The sequence below is a fragment of the Lathamus discolor genome, chromosome 2 (assembly GCF_037157495.1).
Source record: "Lathamus discolor isolate bLatDis1 chromosome 2, bLatDis1.hap1, whole genome shotgun sequence".
Taxonomy (NCBI): domain Eukaryota; kingdom Metazoa; phylum Chordata; class Aves; order Psittaciformes; family Psittacidae; genus Lathamus; species Lathamus discolor.
The window spans coordinates 5,870,060-5,886,097 of NC_088885.1; the positions used below are offsets into that span (position 1 = coordinate 5,870,060).

The 16,038-nt window shown below is 41.9% G+C and overlaps 1 protein-coding gene across 2 annotated transcripts in view; it reads right to left on the bottom strand.

Moving 5' to 3' along the window:
• NEK11 (NIMA related kinase 11) overlaps positions 1-16,038 on the bottom strand; it is a 66,731-nt gene that overhangs the window by 8,480 nt on the left and 42,213 nt on the right. Inside the window, exons 13-15 of one of the 2 annotated variants that reach the window (XM_065669181.1) lie at positions 8,837-8,961; positions 6,994-7,054; positions 4,591-4,687 (exon numbers count right to left, since the gene is read on the bottom strand). In XM_065669181.1, coding sequence (XP_065525253.1) covers positions 4,591-4,687; positions 6,994-7,054; positions 8,837-8,961 — 283 coding nt within the window. Of the gene's footprint in view, positions 1-4,590; positions 4,688-5,944; positions 6,589-6,993; positions 7,055-8,836; positions 8,962-16,038 lie in introns of those variants that run through there. The other variant, XM_065669182.1, reaches the window with a different exon arrangement.

The following is a 16,038-nucleotide window of genomic DNA, read 5'->3' on the forward strand; positions in this document are numbered from 1 at the left end:
GAAACAGGGGAAGTTCAGGTTAGATCTAAGGCAGAAGTTCTTCCCTGTGAGGGTGCTGAGGTGCTGGCAGAGGTTGTCCAGAGAAGCTTTGGCTGCCCCATCCCTGGCAGTGTTCAAGGCCGGATTGGACAGGGTTTGGAGCAACCTGGGCGAGTGTGTCTCTGCCCATGGCAGGGGTTGGAACTGGATGATCTTAAGGTGCTTTCCAACCCAAACCATTCTATACTTTTATGATTAAAGCTCATCTAGTTCCAACCCCCTGATAGTTAGAATCATAAAATGGTCTGCCAGGGATGGGGCAGCCACAGCTTCTCTGGGCAACCTTTTCCAGTGGGGGGGACCTACTGCTTCTGCTGCAAAGGACTCCTACTTTTCTATGATCAGTAGAAGAACAGTAGGGCAATAGCCATTGCCTCACTCACCTTCATTTCTACTTAGGCAGGAAGAGCCCAGGCTTCACCCATTCCTGCTTTCTCAGTTGTTGCCTTGGGACAGTAACAATTCACAAGCCATCAGCATTCACTTCTCCCTGACAGGAGCCGGAACAGAGTTCCCAGCTTGGTCACGTAAAGACAAGTTCACCATTCCTAGCAGAATTCCTAGGACTGTCCACCCATCATCTAACAAAAAACTAAATCAATTTCTTCACTGTGGTAGTTAAAGTATGTGCAGAAATGAATGTCTTTTAAAACTCAGTCTTTTTAGGACTACTTATCCAAAAGAACACCCAGAGCCTAATTGATGACTTCAGGATGACCTTTCTGAACTTTAAAGATGAAGGCTGCATTTGATGCCAGCATCACAAGAACAAGCAGCACATCTGCATACTGCTCATGAGTCTGAACCAATAGTGTTATGAGCATTCACAGGAACAGAATAAAAATATCACCAAATGCCTTTTTTTCCATGCCTTCTGAAAGATGGCTTTACTTACACTCAGCAGGCGATGATGAAATCTTCTGCCTGATTGTGGCACGCTGCTGTGTGTAAGACTTCAGGAACTGACTAAAAGGTGCTTACTGCTGTGCTAAAGGATTTTAATGTACTTAAAAATTTGGGGCATAAAAGCCTTTTCCTTTTACTGGCATACATTTTATTGAATTCTAAACTGCATATTAAAGTTCACTGCTATTAAAAGGACTAGGACTCATTGTATATATTCATGGATATCTCCATAAAGGAGCACAGAATGCTCTGTACTTATGTGTGTTTCTTTTTCTTGATTTTCTACATTGTATTTTCAGAAAAGAAAAAACAGGACATACATTCTATTCCAGACCTATTCTGATACTCAAAAATTTGCCTGCAAAACACAAATCCTGATTTTACAAAGCCCAGGAAATGCATTTTGACTTAGAGTGCTGAAGAAGCTTTAAGAGGAAGCCTTCACTCCCTGGACACAAATACTTCACAGTCTAAGAAGGTGCAATTGTGGATACAGTCAACTGCATCAAAACCCCTAGTAAGGCTTGTTCTTGTCCACAGGTTTCTATACACACTTGTATTATTTCTCACCTTTGCTTTTCCATTTTAGATCATGCAACCATGCACAGACTTGAGATGTCAAGTATGCATCAAAAGACTTTTGCTACAACGGCTCTTCAAAGGGCTTTCCTTAGGGACAAAGCCAATCTTTCAGGCAATGACTACTGCCAAAGCTTTGGACATTTTATAGGAAGACTTGGACAAGTTGTATGGACCTCAGTGAAAGAAAAAGGAATAAGTGCTCTAACAATAACAGGTAAAAAAATGCTTTGGCTTGAGGAGCTGTTTCTGAAGAACAGCGTGGTTCTCTTCCGAGATGCATGGTCTCAGAAAGAGACTATGGAAATAGTTGGGAAGTCTCTATAGGGGAGCATCTGTTCAACTGTCATTAGTTTTTCCACATGGATACCCTGGTGAAGATAATTTGGCCCTGGACACCATGTGAGAGTAAAGCTGCTGAGACTGAGGCATGCACCAAGGTACCCAGTACCATCGAGGATGGGAACCACCATGAGAATGAGATGGTGGGCAAGACAGAAAATACCAAGCGATGGCTCCTCCTGTTTCCTGCATCTAACGTGATTCCTCAGTCTAAAAGCCCAATACGAGGAATATGAGCCACACAACTCTGATTCCTATATTTGCTTGACTTATCACTGTTAACATGCAAGGCTGGGAAGGAGAATAATGACAAAAAGCTCAAGATAATCTTTGTGGGAGCTAGTTCAAGAAACGGGGATTTCTTATCAACACTGCATATCAAACTCTTTAGCACTGAAGTAGAAATCTTTGCAGGGAGAATGAACTCAACTTGAAAGGTAAAGCTAAATCTCTGCTGCTGTGAACTTTATAATGAATACTTTACTAAGTATAATGAACTAGAAATTGTTGTCACGGGGGCAGGTGATTTTATCATAACTCTTACTGACAGGACAACAATTCCAAATGCTGGAACAGAGTGCAATGGTAATTGGAAAGAGGATGTCAAGGAAAATATTCAGGGATTGCAGTGAAAAAAGCTGGTGACTGAACCTTAAACACTACCAGTCTGCCTCTAAATCGAGCCCTGAGCTATTTTTTTTACTTAAAATAGGATACCAAGGACTCCTACCTACTGTATTCAAGAACATCAGTGGCTTCCTTCTACATTCTTGCAAGGACTTTCAGCACAGCTTTCCTCTCACACGAGTATCAGTATAAAGTCCTACATAAGAATACAGTAAAAGCCACCTATATTGGCACTCTGATAAAGAGCAAGTATTTCTGCTACCAAAGGATGCCTTCAGTGCAGCACTGTGATAACTCAAGCAATGACCACATCACATCTTGTCAAGTGACTGTTCTGCTGCAGTGGTTTGCAAGCCCACACCACTCACACATCGATTAAAAATTACTAAAAGGCCCCTTTTGCTGTTCAACCCTGTGTTATTTTACATAAATCTACCATTTTATCAGAGCTAATAAGAGCTTCTTTCAATAACGTTACCTGTAATGGTTAGCCTCAGTGCTTACTTTCTGAGTAATTCATAACATGAAAGAGTCTCCCTTATCAGAATCTATTGCTGTTAGCATGTGAAAATGATGCAAATCCTAAGCCTTCATATTTCTCTTTCTACAGTTACTTGCCACCTAAACAGATTTCACTGCATTTCTACATTGCCTTCCCTGCTCTTCTTTTGTTTCCAACATCATACCTCATCCCTAAATGCAGTGACCATGAAGTTCTAACAGGTAGGGTTTATCCAGGATGAAGCCTTGGGTGGGATGGTTCAGTGTGAGGTGTCCCTGCCCATGGTGGGGGGGTTGGAACTAGATGATCTTGAGGTCCTTTCCAACCCTAACCATTCTATGATTCTGTGATTCTATCCTGTAACCATGAGAACACAAGATGAAGGCTGTAAGATTAGTGGGCATTTTGACTAAACAATCCCACCTTGCAACTAGTTGGCACAACATGATGCACTTACTGATTTTTATAAGTACTTTGCAAGAAAAGGGAATGGAAAGCAATCAGAGTGGCAGGCTGAGACACCTGCTGACGGGTTGCACAAAAAAGGCTAAGCTACAAAGTGTAACCCTAGGAGGTGTTGCATCTTGAAATAGCATAAAGCTGAACAACTTCTATCTGGCGTAAATCTCATAGGCATTTCCCTTGAATACATGGTGCATTTGGCACCGTCGTTTGTGATCAGCATCAACACTGTTGTGGTTGCATTCATTTTCTTTAGAGGACTCACTTCAAGAGCTACTGGTATTAATTGTTTGAACTTATTTGTATTCTGATGACATCCACCATATTCTTGGCACTGTCTGCCCACAGAAGAGAAAACTGCCCTTTTTAAAGACTGCACAATCTGAGATCAGTTGAATCTTGCAACCCTGCAAACAAAAATTGAGTTCATAAATAATAGAGAGCATTACGATTGCCAGATCAGTACCTAAATTAGGGAGCAATAAATCTTGGAAGGCCATAAATTACTGAATCAAGATAAAAGCTCACAGTACAGTAACCAGTACATTCTGGAAAGGAAGCACAGATCTTTGTTTTATCAAGACATTGAAATATTTATTAACAAAGCTGGAGTTTCAGTGATGCTGAAAGCAATTAAACAATGAGTTTCAAAGGGAGCTGCACATGTAATTACTCTGTGTTATCCGAAAATCCCAATCAACAGCAACAATCATGTTTGCTTTAAATCATCATATCATCACGGGAAACAAAAGTCTTTTGCTCCAGGCAAGAATGAAGTGTGGGTGAAAGAGCAAACATGGTGGGAACATGGCTATCTGCAAGTGATTTATGGGCATGTGTTGAGCTAATAAAGAAAGCAAAGTTCCAAATGACACTGACAGCAGTGAAAGCAAACTGGATCCTGGAAGGATGACAGTGATTGTGCAGATTACTACAAAAGAATCAGAAGTGACAGTCAACCGTCATCCTCCCTGGAGGCAAGTAGGCATCCAGTCTATAAAGAATACTGTACCCCCCATTTCTTTTTGTTGATGGGTGGGGAATCAGCACGTGGTTTTCTTTGCTATGTTCTGTATTTTTTCAAATCAATCCTCTGTGTCTGAATATTGGTAGCACATCAATATGTTACTTACTCCCTCATGTGTTTCAGTTTGGTCTCAGCCATAGTGCTGTTGAGAGCTCTGGATCCCTGGGGCACCACTGGAGACACTCTGGTGACAGTCCCAGAGCCTACAAATCAATGCACAGACAAATAACCTTATTCACCTTCATTCCCTGAGCTCTATTGCAGAGTCAAGGGCAGTCAGAAGGAGGACGACTATTCTGGTTTCTCACAAGGTAGTGCCACATTAATTAAAGATGGATTAGATTATTAAATGTGTATTAAGGGAAACTTCTTTTGGAGGGACAGGTAGATTTATAGCTTAAAGGTGCCAGAACTGGAACAACAATTTTCCTTCTCTATAGCATAGACGGAATTACATTACAACAGAAAGCACAGGCACTTGCAGAAGTGCTGGGGCAGGTAAATATTCAACAAAACGAAACTTGCTTAGACAATACAAGTTTTCCTCCATTGTTCTTGCACTTAGTTAGACGAGCAATAACCTTCTTCCTAAGAGGCAAGGCTCTCCTTTGGCTTGATTATTACTTTAGATTGAAAGCTAAAGTAGGATCTCTTTTTCTAATTATAAAGAAATGCATGGAGTATGCAAAAGGGAAGGGAAGAACTGAGTAAGCCAAAGAAAAGGACTGGCAAAGGAGAAAAATGAGTATGAACTGCCTGATGAAGAAGTTTTGTTGGGAAGTTAAAGGGTGGCCTTGAAGAAACCCCAAGTGCTGTGCAAAGCAATGCCCATGACTTACTGGGTAGCATGCTGCTCTTTGAGTTGGTATGGAACTAAAGACCAGCTGTGGAGCTTTGAGGCTTTAGAAGTAATAAAAAATAGATGCCCTGAGCACTAGTGGTCTAAGGAAAATACAATATTTGTATTCTCTTAAGAGAGAATACATTTAACCACAGGCTTCACCTAATTCTGGTATTACTATTATTACAGGATATATCACTGTAGTGAGAGCTCAGGATACTCATTCTGCTTAGTGGGTTCAATCTATGTCTTGCTACAATATCTCATTCTCCACTGACATTTCATTATTAAAGACATCCTTCTTGTTTTTTCTGGGATTCTGGGCTAAATAATTTGCACTTTGTCTCCTCTTTACATTTGCAGTTGGCCAAGAAAAATAAACTTACTTGCTAAAAGCAAACTGGTATCTATTTTCTTCTCCACCTAAATAGGATTTTCTGGGGATTATGAGGCAGCTGCAAGGACTACCGATGGGAGGATGATGCAGAAATGTAGTTAGCTATTAAATAAGTTCTTAAGTAAAAACTTCTAAGAGCTTTACCCATTGTTGCTACAACAAACCTCAAGATTTTTTCCTGGGGTGATTCATACCACACACCAACTTCTGTATTTTCTCCAATGATTAATAACATATTTTGCACTCAGATTCAAGCAGTTTGCCTGCCCATCCATCAACACAGAGCAAGGAACTCTGCTTCTTCACAAGGTGGCCAGTGGCTCCAAGACTATGACGGCCACAGCTTTGACTACTCCCCTTCATCCTTTTTCTTCTTTGGTTTTCTCTTCCCATCAGCCCATGCTTCTTACAAGCAGGGTGTATCAGAGCTTGGCACTGGAGGAACCTCATCAAGGAGGACTTCCCAGGCTTCCCTATATTCTAGTTTCAGAGCCCATATTCTAATAGCAGATAATACTGTATCAGGTTTATCCCAGCTGAACAAGTGTAAACGGAGCAGCTAAACAAGACTGCAGCTCCCCTGGGAGCCTTTAGGAGCCTTTAGGAACTCTGCTGGGCTTTAGAGCAAGCTGCATACAGGCTCCTACTGGCACAGCTCAACCCCGTGGTCTTCAAGGACAGTGACTACACCACCCTTAGTAAATAGCCTGCTTTCATAGAAGTTTTCTTTTTAGCTTTTCTTTTGTTGTTTTTAGTGAGAAACCAGGCTTTCAAACTCTACACTTATAGACAGAATTTGTAGGAGATTTTAGGATTCAATCGTAATCTTGAATTCCCAGTGATTTTTCTGTGCCTGGAATGAGATCCTGTAAACGGAAAGAAATATTATCCAAACTTGGAACACCATTTTAATTTTTGTTTTAATATTTTAATTGATTTTCTATTATTATTATTACCAGTACCAAAAACTAGACAATAACTTTTGTATCCTTCAATATTTTCCTCTGAAGAGAATATGGCAGAAGCCAAGTTATCAAAAGCATTCTACACCTCTGGCCATTATGTTTTATGGCTCTATTATATTCATCATAAGCACTTCACTGTGTATGCCTTTTCTTTTGGCATATTTATACTTCTCTGCAGTAGCTTAAGGAAGAAGCGATTTTCAAGGTCACATTTTTTGAGTTATTTTGTTGCAAAGTGGAAATAATCGAAATATAGTGAATACAGACTGCTAACAACTTACATTTAAAGAGGAGAAATCATCTTACCCAATGAGCTACTGTCCAGGACACTCTCCAGATACTTGACCATTGCCTCAATATCACTGTCCTATGGAAAAATTGATTAAGGACTAGGATGAGCATGAGCCCAAACTTACAGAAGTATCCCACAGACATACAGGTTATTGCTTACACCAATGAATGTCAACGCTCAGCTACAAAGAGTCTGCATTGCTCAGGACTTTTTCCTGTTTTCTTGATCCTGCCTTTTCCTGTTTTCTTTCCTGTTTCCTGTGATCCTGCCCCTCTGCTCTGCTCTCCTGAGACCCCACTTGCAGCGCTGTGTGCAGCTCTGGTGTCCTCAGCATAAGAAGGCCATGGAGCTGTTGGAGCAAGTCCAGAGGAAGCCACGAGGATGATCGGGGCTGGAGCACCTCCTGTATGGAGACAGGCTGAGAGCATTGGGGCTGTTCAGCCTGGAGAAGAGAAGCTGCGTGGAGACCTCAGAGCAGCTTCCAGTGTCTGAAGGGGGCTACAAGGATGCTGGAGAGGGGCTCTTCATCAGGGACTGTAGCGACAGGACAAGGGGTGATGGGTTCAGACTGAAACAGGGCAAGTTCAGGTTAGATCTAAGGCAGAAGCTCTTCCCTGTGAGGGTGCTGAGGCGCTGGCAGAGGGTGCCCAGGGAAGAAGTGACTGCTCCATCCCTGCCAGTGTTCAAAGCCAGGTTGGACACAGGGGCTTGGAGCAACCTGATCCAGTGTGAGGTGTCCCTGCCTGTGGCAGGGGCTTGGAATTGGATGATCGTGAGGTCCTTTCCAACCCAAACCATTCTGTGGTTCTATGATTCAGGTTTAACTGGTGAGACAGTTTCAAGACTCCCGGCTACTGTGGTCAAGGTTCTGATTCATCACACAAATATTTTATTTTTTGCCTTAAGAACTACATTTAAAGAAGCTGTTAGTCCAAAATTTTCAAAAATCAGTGCAAGTTAATTGTAATTTAGAGAGGAGTGAAAATGTACTTGGTTGGTTCCCTGAAATGCAGAGCCCATCCTACTCTGTTCTGCAAAATTTGCGCATGAACAAATGACAACATACATGATCCTAGGCAGAATCAGACAGCTCTGTCCAGAGGCACTGTACACAAGGGCCCAGGGGAGAAATGAATTATTCCTGAATGCCTTAGAAAGATCAATTTGCTGAAATTACTTGGGCATTTAAGTTCATTGATTTCACTGAGACTTGATCACTGGAGACAAGATGCAGCTCAGCTCATCCTGATCAGATCTAACTTAGGTGCCTTTTCCGATAATCTTGAGCCTCCTTCAGACTGCAATCCCCAAGACTTTCATGCGGCAGCCTCACCTGAGGCTACTTTAAGCCTTTCAATAAGCTTTCTCTTCACTGGCACTTTCTGAGATCCTTGGGAAAGTTTACAGGTCCGCTGGTCAAGTCTTGCAGCTCACACTGTCCGCAAAAACAAGCCTCATACCAGCAGGAAGAAGTGGCAACTGGAGGGTGCCCAGGAATTAGAGATGGAACTTAGAGCTTATGCTTGAAGTATGCTTGATTTACCCATAGGTAACACATGGTAGAACCCCACTGTGAGTGCTTTACAGTCACAAGGAAGTTTACTAACAATGCACCCTAAGGCATTCATGGGAGTGTTATCCTTACTCCTGAAGGAATGCAAGAATCCTTCTCATTAATGTCTCAAAAGAATGGCATATGCATACACATATAACTAATTCATGGTATTGATATAAACACACACACTTAACACAAGCCAATTTCAGTGACATCAGTAGGACAAAATCACGGAAGGAGCTTTATTTCCCCATGGAAAATGAGTAGCCGGTGTACACTGTTTTCCCAAAGGTCACATATACCTGGTGATTTGGCTTAGAGACAGTCTGTAACGCTTCTGCATCCTCCTCCTCTTCACTGCTTTCCGAACAGGATTCAAACTCTTCATTGTAATATTCTTCTGCTACTGCTGGGTCTTCTGGGATCTCTAAAGACAATTATGACTTTATGGCACTTAGACAGAAAAAAAATGTATGATCTTAAAAAGATAAAATAGATTTTATAACACCCATGTTATGTCACTAGCAATGCATTCTGTGATTGAAATCAAGGGACAGGTTCTCCGATTAAAATACTCATCTTTGATAACATACTAAGCAGTGCTAAAGCTGTCTCTGGCAAAAGATCAGATCCTCATCACATGTAAATTAATGACCTTAGAGCATCTATATTGATTTTGGACTGACATCAGTGAACCAGAGAATAATTCAGGCTGGAAGGGACCTCATGGAATCATCTAGTCAAAGCAGGAATTGAATGCAGCTTTCGTAAGCTGGAACCATGCCCCAGTTTGGTTTTCTCTTAACACACGTAACCTGTGGTGGATACACCTGTTAAGCTAAACGGAAAATGTTATAAACCAGGCACATATTTAAGAGACAGAGGAAATAAAATCCGTATTTTCTTCCTGAAGCAAAACCAAAGTGAAATAGAAGAAACTGGTGAAGTCCAGCTATGCATACTTGGGTGTCGTGCTCTCTGAATTTATTACTATCACAAGTTTTAGCAACAGCAGTGAGTGCAATATTGACATAGCCAACAAGCCTAAGAAGTACAATAATTGCTATTAAAACTCAACATACTCATCACAGCATGAAAGCACACTCCAGCCACCCTGCTCTGGGCAAAATCCTTTAGCATCCCAGACTGTAAGTGAAACAGCTTGAGGCCTGACTGTATCTGCTCCAAGGAGCAGACCTTTCTCAGCAGAAGCCCTGAAGCATGTGTTTAGTTCCAAGCAGAGGCTGGACTGCGGTGACCATATGAATAAACCAGCACATTTCCTGCTTTTCCAGACAGAAAGCTGCAAAGCAAAGAGTTACCCACAGGAGACATGGCTCAGCAGCAAGAGGCAGGATCAGAAGACAAGGGAGCCTGGCTGGCCAGACATCCCATCAGTAGCCCTAAGCATTCAAAGAGAGATACTCCAGGAGAGGTAAGCACCATGCTTTGATTCTAGGCAGTCCCTTACTGACTTATCAAGATAAGCTACATCCAAGCGCAGGAACAATGTTTTTATGCTAGCAGTTTTCAAAAGGAAAATGCTTCCTCTCTGTTTTTGCCTGGCGTGATTACGAGAAATGTTACTTGAAGATGAGAGGATGCTGGGGAGGGACTCTTCATCAGGGACTGTAGTGACAGGACAAGGGGTGATGGGTTCAAACTGAAACAGGGGAAGTTTAGATTGGATATAAAGAAGAAGTTCTTTACTGTAAGGGTGGTGAGGCACTGGAATCGGTTGCCCAGGGAGGTTGTGAGTGCTCCATCCCTTGTGGTGTTCGAGGCCAGGTTGGACAGAGCCTTGGGTGACATGGTCTAGTGTGAGGTGTTCCTACCCATAGCAGGGGGTTGGAACTGTGTGCTCTTAAGGTCCTTTCCAACCCAAACCATTCTGTGATTTTATGAAGATACAAAATGCTTAATATTCAGTTCTCATAAATCATCATAGTCCTAGCTTTAGCTACTGCTGATTTGTGCCATTCTCCCCAGTTAAATGTACCTCTTTAAAGAAATATAAACCAACTTAAGCTGCATTGAAATAAATCCAATTCAAACATAAAAAAGACACAAAAAATGCTTAATACATTTTTTACTTGAATCACATGAATTAGAAAAAAAAAAAACAAAAAACAAAAAACAAGAGATGGGTTTAAACGGGAATACAATCAAAATGCCACGAAAGACCTTGGAATTTGGGCAGGAAGAATATTTCTAATATATAAGGTGTAGGAAAGAGAACTCAGTAAAAATGTGTTTATCTGCAGCACTAGGTGGCTGAGCTCTCCCACTGAGATACGATCTCTGATATCTGCTGTCATCAAAGTATTGTAAAAACCACTTCCTTTTCTTATAAACTTGATTTACCTCCAAATTTCTCACACATTTTCACTCAGGTTTCTCAGTTTTAAGATCACAGAATCACAGAAAGGTTTGGGTCGGAAAGGACCTTAAAGCTCATCCAGGCCCAAGCCCCTGCCACAGGCAGGGACACCTTTCAATAGACCAGGTTGCTCCAAGCCCCATCCAACCTGGCCTTGAACGCTGCCAAGGATGGGGCAGCCACAGCTTCTCTGGGCACCCTGTGCCAGTGCCTCAGCACCCTCACAGTAAAGAACTTCTTCCTTATATCTAACCTGAACTTCCCCTGTTTCACTTTGAACCCATCACCCCTTGTCCCATCACTACAGTCCCTGATGAAGAGTCCCTCTCCAGCATCCTTGTAGCCCACTTCAGATACTGGAAGATACTTACAGAAGCGGCAAAGCAGCCCCATATTCCACTGCCACCATTTCTAATTCTTCTTGTTTCTATTTTTCACCTTTCTCAGTTCGTAAAAAAAACCCCAAACCACCAAACCCCAAAACCAAAGAAAACGAAAATCAAACGAAAACCCCAAACAAACAAAACCCCAACACTGTAAAATGAAGATCCATCTCCTTTGCTAGGCAGAATGAAGTCATTTTTCTTTCTTGCAGAGACACTGTCATTTCTGTGATTAGTATAATTTTAGTAGGTTCATCTGCATTCTATCTATGTGTATTTATTCATTCAAATACATATGAAACAGCCTATTTATAATAACACAAACCTTGGATTACACTACTGTTCTCCGAGTTGTCTTCTCCCACATTCTGCATCTGTTTATTCTTGTACTTAAAAGTACTAAAAGCACTAAAAATCCCCCCCTTCCCAGCCAAACAAGGTATCAGAATCAGTCTTTTACTCATAACTGTAACTTAAAAATGTCTGCTCTGGCTAAGGTAAAGGTCTATACCTTGTGAGTAGCCCATGAGCATCCAAAACTGCTGATGCCTCCAAACTATGCGGAAAGGCTGGCACTGGCTGCATCCCACTTCCAAGCCAGCTTTTGTATCCTTGTCAGAGTTTTTTGCCATTTGTGAAATTGCTTTGACAGCTGTTCATATATGGCCAGTTAATCCAAGCCCAGTAATACACTTTTCAATGCTAGTTCAGACACTAGAGATGTTCCAGGGTACACAAGTTTACCAGCTGTGATTTAGAAACCATTCCAAGTGCCACTTCTGAAAGAATAGAGCATGTCCAGTGGACGGGAACTTGGGATTTAGCCCCATATAGGTCCTTACAACTTCCTGGTTTCATGACAAGCATCTTTAAAGAAGGCGCTTTCAAAACATCCATGTTTTCATTTAGACTGTCTGGCTCCATATAATAGTTCCTTGAGTGCTACAAAGCAGAGTCAACTCCAAGTCCTCTGCATGCTACAGATGCAAAGGCATGTCTCTGGTTCTCTGCAGAATTAATTTGTGTACAGAACAGCTTATGCAGTTGAGACCTATGAGCAGATGAATTTCAAGAACACAAAGGATGGCTTTAGCACAGCAGATACCATAAATCCACATGGCAAGCTGTACCCGCGCTGGCCTAGTGAAGTCTAAGTGCAGATAACTTGAGTTGGTATTTCCAGCTCAGGGCAGGCACTGCCAGGGAAAGTTGGAGCCCATATGTTTCCATTTCCACGTCTGCAGGCCATCCTCCAGAATATCAGCTACCTGAGTTTTCCCACTGGATACTCCATAGACACCTCCAGTTTCCACTAATCATGTAGCAAAAGGCTGGTTACTCCCACCATCCCTGAGCATTACCACTGCACACCTTAGTGATGTAGCATGGAAGAAAATTCCTTGGTTTGTACTTTCAGAGGAGTAGCTTTAATCAAAATGATGTTCTTTGGACTAGGTCTGTTTGACTTTTGTTGCCATGCCTTCACAAAGCCTAGCATGTCCTTTGTGCTGACATAAAACAGAAATTAAACCTATTTATGCCTGGAAGGTACTTGGGTAAGGAAAACTGGCGCTAGTGAAGTGAACATCAAGTCTATCATATAAAAACTGGAAAGAAAGCGCTGCTGACGAAACCAGGGTACCTCTTTGTTTCGAAAGCTGGTCCAGGAGAAGAACAGCATCATGTTTAAGAAGGTCCTGACACTGTCTGTAGCCCATTGGACCCCCTTGCTCACACAGCACTCCTGACCTGCCCAAGCACAGCGAGTCCCCATGTAGCATACACATGGTATAGGCAGGAATTCTGCTTTCCTTGCAGACCCTTGCCAAATGGCAATATCCAGTGTAAAGTTTTCTACTACAATGCCAGGGGGTCAAGCATGCAGCTTGATGGCCACAACATGGCTTTAATACACTTGTCCCTTGAGTGCCTGCTCTCCCTCTGGTACAGCATACTTATATGGTCCATATGGAGCACAAAGGAAAGTCTCTACAGCTGCTTCTGCCCCTCGCACCCTGAGATCTGTCAGCTGATATCTGAAAACACACTGTTTTAACTAGCTGTGCATCTTGCTCTAAGGCCAGCCACAGTACCTTTTATTTCCTTCCAAAGCACTTTGTTCAGAGCAAGCCCAGCTATTGCTTCTGCCTGGCTTGGTGGTATAGCACCGAGACACTTGACGTTAGATATTCGAGAGAAAAGAAGCTTTGAACAGTAACATTCCCTTTAGATTCCTTTCTATATTAACATGATGCTAACAGTGGAAGGAAAGATGAAGCCCCATTATCTCTCAAAAAGAAAAGCTATGCAGAAAACAAAGGAATGTGATACTTGCAATATTTTGCTTAAATCCACCAAAAGCCTGTTTCAGGTAGCATGGCAACATGGCAATGACATGAAAATGCTTTGATAAATATCTTCAATTTTCTCTTGCCTTGAAGCCCTATTTATAACTGGTGCATTGATGCAGCATTCTCACATTCCAGTGCATGCAGAAGACAGTAAGTAGGACCTCTTTTACTTAAGAAAGGGAAAAGAAGAAAAAGGAAAACAGAATGGTACAGCATATGTTCATTTTCACCATTTGTATTCATAGAAACAAAGTAAAACTCAGCTTTTAAGGACTATTGTGCTTTCTTAATCCCAAGGCTTCATCGCATCTCTGGAAAAGGCAGATTTTCTCAGCTGGCACTTTCCCATCTAAAGGAAAAGAATCCTATAATTCCATGTAGCTACACCCCTTAGTCTGCACACTGCTACAGACAGCAATGTGAGGAGCAGATCATTCAACTGCTCTGACAAACATATACTGTCATAAGACATAATGCACGCTTAATGTTATGATGACATGAACCAAGACACTAAAAAGCATCACTACCACAGCTCTGCTACCACACACTGCTACAGAGAGCTTGAAAAGTCAAGACAGATGGCCAGGACACACAGTTGCACTGCTGCCCTGCATGGCTTTGTACATGAGCCATGTTGGGGAATGAGGCAGGAGCAGAGCAAAGCATTCCTCTTCCGCATCTGCAAGTGCAGGGGGTTGGACTAGACTGGCAGCGCTCCCTTCCGAGCTCAATTGTCTTATGTTTCTGTGGTTACGTGATGCTTCACAAACAAACTGCTTAGGATTACCCCAGATCTATTTGTGTGTGCACGTATCCAACATACACACTCAAAAGGTTAGCAGAAACGTGCCTGTTTCTGTATGTCCCTGCAATGTGTACACATTCTCACGAGTCACAGGCAAAGGGAGAAGGTGAACAGGGCTGACCAGCACTCTTCTGAACAGTGCATCCATTATCACAGAGGGAGGAAAAAGAAAGGGATTTCTGCCTTCAAGGGAGAAAACGGAAAGACCTGAAGCACTGTCACTAGGAGAGAGGTTGGAAATGTAAGCATGTTTCCCTGAGCTACATCATCCTGAATGAGAAATTGCACTGCAAAGGAGACCAAGGGCTCTGCGCCCCTCTGCAGTTCAGGCCAATACTCATATGATTAGGAAAAATCAGATAACTCCAATATTATAATTTAAGCTTACTCAGATTGGTTTAGGTTTTTTCCCCAGTGCTGGACAAAAACCACCACAGAGAATGACCATCCTTTGGTCAGCTATAGGAGAGAAATGTATTTTTAAGCTCTGAAACCTTCAACAACAAGTCAGTGAAAGCTTTTGTTTGGCTCTTCTAAATGAAGCTGGAAAAGACTCTCAGAAAATGTGCTTCATGAATTAACTAATGCATGCAACAGCACTTCCATGCCCATGAAAGTCCTGGACGATCCTTTCGGCTAAGCACAAAAGGACTATGAAGTCATTAAAAGAAGTGCCTTCTGACATGGCCATGTACAGCATTGACATAAAGTAAAAGGGGCTGTTTTAAATGAGAACTCGTACTATAACCAAAGTTTAACATTAATACTTTATAATTCTCCTTTTAGCATTAGAAAAAGAAAAAGGCTTCATTTCACCAGTGGGCTTCACGGAGTGATGATTTACCTATTGTGAAATGTCTAGAAATATAAAGAGGATGTAAGTCGGGGCAGCTTTATGAGGATCTTCTACTACTTGATGTTAGAAAGGAAGTAGCTAGATTCTAAATGTTTTTTTTTTTTTTCCAAGGAAAAATCAAATTTCCAAGAAAACTGTTTTACTTTAAGGACACAGCTCTTTTCCCCAAACCTTCCGCCTCTTGGTGTTTTATCAGTATGCACAGAGACAAAGCGTGAGAGGGAGAAAGGAGTTGCTAACAAAAATGAACAGCAAGAAAGAACATATTTTCCCTGATTTTCCAAGTGGTTTGTTTTCGCTGTCTCCTGGGGAAGGGCTTCCTCCTGATTTTCTGGTTGTCATGTATACAGATAGGGGAGCTCTGGGAGGCAGTGACAATGAAAATGACGCTGTGCTGCCTTTCAAGCACAGTTTAAAGTCCAGCAAACCAAAACGTTTTCCAAATATCCAGAAATTCTTTTATTACCAATGGACGAATGAAGAGAAAGAACAAGATAGTGATGAAGTCAGTATCAGGGAGCATTTAGTGAGCCATGGGAGCCATTTCCTTTATGCACAATGAGGCCCTGTTATTGTAAAGGTTGCCCTATTATTTGCCCAGTTTCCAGCAGGAACAGAGCAAGAGCTGTAAATTAAAGGAAAACTTACCATGAAGCTACCTTATGCCATCAGTTCTGGAGGTAGTTCTTATTCTATGTTTTGATCATTCAGAGCATCCTTTCAACTAAA